Source organism: Orycteropus afer, unplaced genomic scaffold, assembly GCF_000298275.1.
Source record: "Orycteropus afer afer isolate SDZICR_OR568_19922 unplaced genomic scaffold, OryAfe1.0 scaffold00082, whole genome shotgun sequence".
NCBI lineage: Eukaryota > Metazoa > Chordata > Mammalia > Tubulidentata > Orycteropodidae > Orycteropus > Orycteropus afer.
The window spans coordinates 1,200,131-1,208,694 of NW_006921669.1; the positions used below are offsets into that span (position 1 = coordinate 1,200,131).

The 8,564-nt window shown below is 45.3% G+C and overlaps 1 protein-coding gene across 1 annotated transcript in view; it reads right to left on the reverse strand.

The window, feature by feature from the left end:
• SORCS1 (sortilin related VPS10 domain containing receptor 1) overlaps nt 1-8,352 on the reverse strand; it is a 682,844-nt gene extending 674,492 nt beyond the window's left edge. The window contains exon 1 of the mRNA XM_007941533.2: nt 7,795-8,352. Coding sequence (XP_007939724.1) covers nt 7,795-8,352 — 558 coding nt within the window. The remainder of the gene's footprint in view (nt 1-7,794) is intronic.
• Between the last annotated feature and the right edge of the window lie 212 nt (nt 8,353-8,564).

Genomic DNA, 8,564 nt, shown 5'->3' on the forward strand with positions numbered 1-8,564 from the left:
AGCTCCACACCCAATGCACACACTTCTTCCTGCAACAGCAAAAGGAACGGACACAAGTACACAGGCATCAGGCAGACTGGGAGGCTATGGTGTAGCTGTGTTCCACCTCTTGCCTATGGCAAGGCAGTAGTAGACAAAACCAAGAACCAGTCACATAATATGACAAACTGTTTCTGAACCTCTTCATCCATTCACCAACTTGCTTAATAGCAATGCCTTGGTTTCCCCACTCAAGAATTGGGGTGAGAATAAAACTGAAGTGAGAAAAGTGGTTTTCCAATTTTTGAAAACGGAAGCAGTATGAAAGGGGAAAAGAGCACTGACAGCTGTAAGGGGGTATAACAACATTCAGGTGCTATATGCACTCTTTTACGCACACGTGAAATTTCACGTAGTGCTACCTTCAGAATCACATCCTTTTCGCCCCTCATACATTTTAGAATAGGCTCTGTTCTTCCATTATAAATCTTACACAGTAAGAATCCACCTGTTTCTTGCCAATCATTTGACTCTTGCATCCATCTGATCTGAGCAGAGCCTAAGCGCCTCAGGAGCGACCCTTATCTACTTCTGTGGAGCCTGACTCCTCCCCACACTCACCCCACCTTTCCTCTGCCAACCCTTTTGGCCACTACAGTGACTATTTGACCAGTGTCCCCTCCAGTAGACAGAGGTGTATTCTCTACACTTTCTGGCCAGAGATGTGGGATGGTAATTGAGACACACACAATCTTTTGGCTAATCTTTTACATACTTTTGTTGTTGTTATGTGCCATTGACGGACCCGACCCATAGCGACCCCTCCTTGGGTTTCCGAGGCAGTATCACTACGGAAGTAGATTGCCCAACCTTCCTTCCGAGGAGTGGCTAGTGACTGAAATAAGCTGGTAGGGAGGCAAATTAATTTATCCTACAGGCAGCCCAGACAGTGATATGGTGATATAATATTTTTGACCAAGAACTTAAACAGAAAAAAAAAGTCCTCCTGTGAAAACTCTGAGTGTGGAAAATGTCAAGGTAAAATGAAACAATGATGATTTCAGCTGAGATTTAATGTGCAAATGAGGCAATCATGTCTTTAAGTGACCATCCAGGGTTTTCTTATTGGCCCTGGAATACAGTATACTCAAACTTGTTACAAGATTGAGATACAATTTTTTTAAGTTCTCTTTGTGAAATGATTTCTAAGGTCGAAAAGTTAAATACACCTATTTTTCATTTACCAAAACCAAAAACCAAATTCACTGCCATCAAACTGATTTTGACTCACAGCAACCCCTCCTTGGTTTTTGAGGCGGTATCTCTATGAAAGTAGATTTCCCAATCTTCCTCCCGAGGAGTGGCTGGTGGGTTTGAATCGCCAGCCTTCTGGTTAGCAGTCAAATGCCTTAGGCATTATGCCACCCGAAAATTTTAACTACTCATGCTATCTTTTCAGCTCAAAATATCCTTGTAATATTTTCATCTCTTTCTTAAAATCCACCCATCACTTCAAGATTCCCTTGATGTACTAGGTCTGCAACAAAGCTTGAAGACCATGGCAGCCACAAGATGGCCTGGTCTGAGCTCCTGTATCAACATGGGCCCTACTGAGAATACTTCTGCTGGATCTTAGGAGGATTTTTTAGGTTCAAGACTGAATACTCTTTGAAGGCAGGGAGTATTTCTTTTCATCTTTGGGTACCATCCCTAAATCCCTATACCAGTGCCAGACGTATGTTAAAAGCTCAGTAAGTATTTGTAGAATTCAAAACAAACATGACACCTTATATCAAGCTCTTAGCATAGTGCTGGCACATGGCAATCACGTCTTCAAACAAACAAAAACCCACTTCCATGAGCCAATTCAGACTCATAGCAACCCCCATTGGTTTCCAAGGCTGTGAATTTTTATGGAAGTAGATGGCCCCTTCTTCCTCCCACAGAGCAGCTGGTGGGTTTGAACTGCTGACCTTCTGGTTAGCAGTCAAATGCCTTACCCACTACACCACCAGAGCTCCTAAAATCACTTCTTAAATGTGAGTAATTATTATTCTCATAAAGATATCAGATGATATAATCTAATTTCTTTATGAGAGTAACATTATTCTTTCTCATTTCTTACATGAGCCTCTGGAGTTTCTGGGGTCCCTTTTTAAAAATACTCAGCTATAGTTCCCAGAATCAACAATCACATCAATTTACTCTAGAAAATCCCATTAAGTATCTAAGATACATGTGTGTTTCAATCTTAGATTAGGCTTTGTTGTTTCTTTGTTTGTCCAAAGATGGCAAGAAGATGAGATAGAACCAATACCTAATAAATTATGTCTTACTGAAAATCCATGTATCCAGACTGAAATAAAAGCCCACTTGGAAAAAAACATTTCTGGACTTTCACATAAGTATGGTATGAGTCATGAGAAGAGGAAAGGGTATTTGTATTACGCCATCTCTCTATCCCCAGTACCATCAACGCATTTAAACCCAGCAGGTGCACAATATCTACAAGTTAAACACACTATTCAATTAATTTCAAGGATTCCAGTAGTATTCCAGTCTATCAGTGTCATTTTACAGGGGATGAAGCTGAGGGTACAAAATTTTGATGTACTACAACTGCATGTCTAATTTTTGTGTACCTCCAGGACTAGAACCCAGGAATCTTGACTCCCAGTAGAGAATTCTCCCTTCAAACAAAATCATGAATTCTCACTCATTGAGCACTTAATATGTCACAGGCACTTGGTACACATGATGTCAAATCTCTAGGAAAAAAACCTGCAAAAGAAGTACTACCTCCGTATTTTAGACGAGGAAACAGCCTCCAAGAATTGAAGTTTCTTACTCAAAGCCACATGTTGGTCGGCAGGAGAGCCATGCTTCAAACTCAATTCTGCTTCTAAAGCCACTTCCTTCCTCCTACCACAGAACCATTTACATTCATTGACAGCACAGAACACCAATCAGAAAAGTTGTTATGTGGGCTTGCTAGAGAAAGCTAAAACCTTTTATCATTGTACTTAAACATACACACACACACACACACACGTATAAATGTATCACCAAGTTATGTTCATATACAACCTCTCTATACAAGCAGATTTTGCTGTTACCTCAGAAAAAGAATCTATTACTGACGAACAACAGATCTGAAAGCTGAATGATTTCAGGTTACCTCATGCTCAATGAATCCCCAGGTGCAAATTCCATGTCTCCTGAAAGATGAAGAGGTGGGTGGGTGAGAGAACAACTAAATCACTACTTAAGGTAAGGAGTGCAATGTGACAGGCACATGTTAAAGTCCTTTCTTTTCCACAGGAAGATAGCTCTTGCAGCTAAGAGTCTACTACACTCCTTCCACCATCTTCTAAGACCCACCCAAGACAGGATTCAAAATACAGACTCTGAAAGGGTGAATTTTTCTGTTCTCTGTGAAAGTCTATAACACAAGCCATTCTGTGGGTTTTGGGGGTCAGATCACTCTTGGTTGTATCCCCTCCTTTGCCAAAGACATCCTATATATCCTCTTGGCAAGTCATTTTGCCTTTTGGGGTTTCAGCTTCCTTCTCTGTGTAACAGAGGTATCAATACCAACCATAACCATTGCCCTTGGGTCAATTCTGACTCACAGCTACCCTACCTACTTCCTATTATTTCAAACAAGACTAATTTATTCTTTTCATTTTTTAAATCAGTGTTAACAAAACCACCAAAACCCATTGCCATCAAGTCGCTCTCAACTCAGAGTAACCTTACAGGACAGGGTAGAATTGCCCCATTGGATTTACAAGGGTGTGATCTTTAAGGAAGCAGAGTGCCACATCTTTCTCCCACAGAGCAGTTGGTGGGCTTGAACCTCTGACCTTTTGGTTAACAGTCATATGCTTAACCACTGCGCCTCCAGGGCACCTTATAATACTAGTCACAACACCATTAAATAAGATGATAAATGTAAGGCATTTAGTGGAAAACCTTGCCCAAACTGGGATTTAGTTTATTCACTAAGGTTGGATGACAAGTGTCAAGTCTCAGAACACTTAACAGCAAAGTACATGGGAATCCATCAGATGATCATGCTCTTCAATAAATGCAGCATTAAGGATACAACAGTGGTAACATAGAAGTGAAAGCTTCTGTTAATTCTTATAATGCTATTACCACTGAGAAGGGGACAGGGTAGTGAAGTAAACTATTCAAATTAACTCCAGCATAAAAATACAAAAAAAAAAAGAGCTATTAACACTCGCCACCTACCTACTAAGTATTTTAAAATGATTAATGAGTGTAACACTTAGAAATTCTTTGAAAATAAGGAATAAACACACACATACACACATCACATACACATTTATAGTCAAATACATTATTTTAACACACTAAGATAACTCTATAAATTTAGAGCAGGGCACAGCATGTCTCAAACGAGTAGGGTAGGAACAATATGTTCTTGCATATGACACCAAGCTCATGACAAATGATTCATAGCCAGCACCTTTCATGCCAAAAGATCCCCTCAGGTGTTCCACCAACTCTAGCAACCGTTTCCATCAAGCAGACTGCAGTACAGAGACATCACATCACACCCACGGCTGAGGCAGGCAGTCATGTCTTTACACAACTGCACAGGTCCAAGAGCAGAGGGGGAAGGAAAAAGAAGGAAGGAGGTGAGAGAACCATCCAGAATCCTTCAGAAGCTTGACAGGCAGCCTGTAATTACCATACATTTGCACCTTTAATGCAGGTGTTATTGTAATCAGAGGCCCTTCTTAGCAAAGGCTTTCAGCTAAAGCTAGAGCAGGTTCATAGGATGGAAGTTGCCTGTGGTACTGAAGGGGCTGGAGGTAGCTCTGTGAGGAGGATGTCTACGTGAGGGCCCCCAACCCTGTCCTCAGCTGTAGGTGAGTGGATTTCCCACTCTGGGGGAAAGTGGAGTACTGTGGTATGAGAGTTCCAAACAGGTGTCAAGAACCATACAGTCACACTTCACCTCTGATGCATACCCCGGCATGAGTCTCTGTAATTAACCCGCCAGGCATGGCCCCCACTTCAGAGGTGAAGACATTCGCCCTCAGGGTGTGATCAACTTGCCAAGGTCATAGAACGAATAAGCAGACTCAGAACGCAGGTTGCCACTCTATCTGCCATGTCAGAGAATCTCCAAAACAGTGCGTTTCTGTCTGCTCTCCCTTTAAAAATCTTTTAAATGTCCTGTGTCCTATGCAGCTGGGCCACAGGAGCAGGGCCAGCTTGTTTTGGAGGAATTTGGTTTCTCTTCTCCACAACCTGTACATAGATACTGAGAAAACAACTTGCATGTAAGCAGGGACGGGGCAGGGGTGGCCTTATGGACCATAAGACTTCCGAGAGTAGAAATCTCATTCCAAACCAAAACCAAACTCACTGCTGTGGAGTCGGATCTGACTCATAGTGACCCCTCCTTGGGTTTCCGAGATGGTATCACTAGGGAAGTAGATTGCTCAACCTTCCTTCCGAGGAGTGGCTGGTGGGTTTGAACCACAGCCTTCTGGTTAGCAGTCAAATGCCTTAGGCACTACGCCACCAGAGCTCCCAGAAATCTCATTAGTTAACATGATTTAGGTGCTCCTACCTTTAACATTGGGAGCTCTGGTAGCATAGTGCCTAAGACACTTGACTGCTAACCAGAAGGCTGGCGGTTCAAACCCACCAGCCACTCCTCGGAAGGAAGGTTGGGCAATCCTACTTCCGTAGTGATACTGCCTCGGAAACCCAAGGAGGGGTCGCTATGAGTCGGGGCCGACTCGACGGCAAATAACAACAACAACAACCTTTAACATTCACCTCTTTATTTATTCCCTACACTATCTCAGATTTCCCTGCATGTCACCCATCCAAGTTCTGATCCCAGTAAGCTGCACAGAGCTTGTAAACATCATTAAAAAAAGGGGAGGGGAGGGTTAAAAAATGACCTGGCAGTGCTTGGCGCCATTTCTTAAATGGAGTTTCAAATTTGCCAAAGATGTACTCTCCTTTCCTCACTCTTTCCAAGATCTTTCAAGAGATGAACTAAAGTAGAGGTCTAATGGGTGAGTGATATTTTACACTCTGATTTACATTAAAAGGCAGGAATATGTTGAGTCCAAAGTCCTTTGCTTCTGTATACAAGAGCTAATGTGTCTGATGTGTTTAAACTCTAGCCTTAAAGCCAGAAGCTTTGAGTTAATCACTTAAAGCACGAAGAAAGTTATTCAATCAGTTTAAGAAGATTCAGGTTCAAACCGGAGGCTTAATTTTAATGCCTATGATATGAAAGCTATGACAGTTAAGGTAGGGGGTGAGGTCAAAGGTCTCTAGAACAAAAAGAATTTCTGCTTCAATTTGATTAAACCACTCCTGAGAACCATATAAAACCACAGCCTCTCTCATGAATGCCAAATTGCAGAGAAAACCCTGCCAGTACTCACAGGATAGAGACATCAATACAAAATACTATCATGATTTTCCTTAACACTAGTTATGTCTCTATACCCAAGGAATCCATAATGACAGACTACTATTTTAAAATGTTCCCAACTTCCATTTAAAAAAAAAAAAAATCTGACAGCGAGCACAACACACTAAAGTGGTACTTGTCTGTGAAGGTTTCTGGCAATTACATCACAATTGAAAACACTATGAAAGGTAAGAGGGCTGCAAGGACCGTGCATGTTACAAAGCGTGCAATCTCAATTTCCTAATGGAAGCTCCAACTTTCAGATGTTTTTTTTTTCTTTTGTCTTCATTTCATCCATCCTTGGTTTTAATGTTCTTCTTGTCTGCCTCATGGTAGCCTGGAGAACTTTCCACACTTTTACATTGTCTTCAGTTGTAACCATCAGATCTGGTTCTTTTACTATTTCAGTTCAATGAAGTTTCTAAGCTCAGTTTTCACTAGAGTGGCTCCCTCAGATTCCAGACATACGGGCTTTTCTGCAAATCTAACACCTTCCCTGACATGGCCCAGGGAAGGGCACAGATTTCTACCCTAACTCAAAATGTCAGCTTCCTGTAGTCCAGGGATCACTTTCCTCCCTCCATAATGGGAGAGCCGAGTCTTCGTGTATGCCATTCACTAGAGGAGGTCTGGCCATGAGGGAAAACGGGATTGTTGTCACCGGGTTCTATCTGATCTTCCTGGGACTGATCACACTGGGGAACCACCACTCATTCACAGGCTGGAAAACCCCAGCTCTCAAACCACAGTCACTGGTACAGTTAGAGGATGCTGGAGCATTCCTGCACTGAAACTTGCAGCCTCTTGGTCCCCAGAAACAGGGCATCTACTAAGGGCACCTACTGTCCACTACAGTTCTCCTCCACTCTGGGGAAGGAGTTAGGAGCCATGCATAACATATAAAATAAAAAACCTATGAATATGTCATCTTGATCTGACTTGAGCTAGTCAGTAATTCTAGCAAGTAAAGGGAATGTCAGCCTGGCTGGAGTTTAACCCTTTCACCTCCATGTCCGGAATACCTTAACCCCCTGTCTGCCTAGTCTTCAGCTCCACACACCAATGCCACCAAAGTAACAAGAAATCAGGATTTGAGTGCGTGGTTCGTAGCTTTGTTGAGGGTCTTGGGAGGACTAGATTGGTGTTAGCAGGGGTCTGGGGTGAAGGTAGGTCTACTAGTAGCCAGTAATAACTCCTGGGGAATATGGGCAGCAGAGACTTTAATTTGCAGCATCCCCCAGATCCAAAAAAGCTCCATTTCCCCTTCTCTATCAGATCACACAGCTGGCTTTAACCCTTTCCACCTTTCACCCCTTGGCCCACAGTCCCATTCTACTCACGCTGCTGTTGTGGCCAGACCAGTGGACCATGGCTTGGTTGTGCGCCGAGTCGCCGGTCAGCGCAAACGTGGTGCTGGTCAGTCTCAGCTCCTCCGTCCGGAAGCGGGTAGCTTTGTCCGGATCCCGCTCCTGACTCGCAGGTTCCTGCTGCCCTCCGTCCCCGAGCGCTCCCCGGGGACTCTTACTCGCTGCTTCTCCGCGTTCAGCCAGCTCCGGATCCGCTCCGCTCCGTCTCTTTCGGCCCGAACGCGTAGCACCCTCCACGGACAACGCGGTGCCCCGGGCTCGCTCCAGGGCAAGCGCTCTGTCCCCGGGGGCCACTACGAACAGGGGGCGCCCAAGGAAGGGTAGGGGCGTGGCAGGAGCCTTGCTTCGCGGCCCCTTGGGAGGGAAGCCCCCTGGGGTTGGGGCCCAGTGCGGAGACGAGCCGGGGTGCGGCGAGGGGCAGCAGGAGCCGCCGCCGCAGGCGCCCGGGGCCCAGAGGACCAAGAGCCCCGCACCAGCGAGAAGCGCGCTCAGCCCGGCTGGGGAGCCGCCGCCGGCGCCAACTTTTCCCATCGCGGAGCCGAGAGGAGCGGAGAGGGGTCCGCGCCCGGAGGCGGCGTCGCGGGCTCTCCGCGGGCCGGCGTGGGGCAGGCGCTCAGGACCCCAACTCCATGCAAGTTGGGCCGCGGCGGGGCGGGCGGCAGTAGGCAGGTGGCGGCCGCTGGCCCGGCTGGGGTTTTGGCGAGCGGGGTTCGGACGGAGGAGCCGCCGCCGCCGCGCGGGGG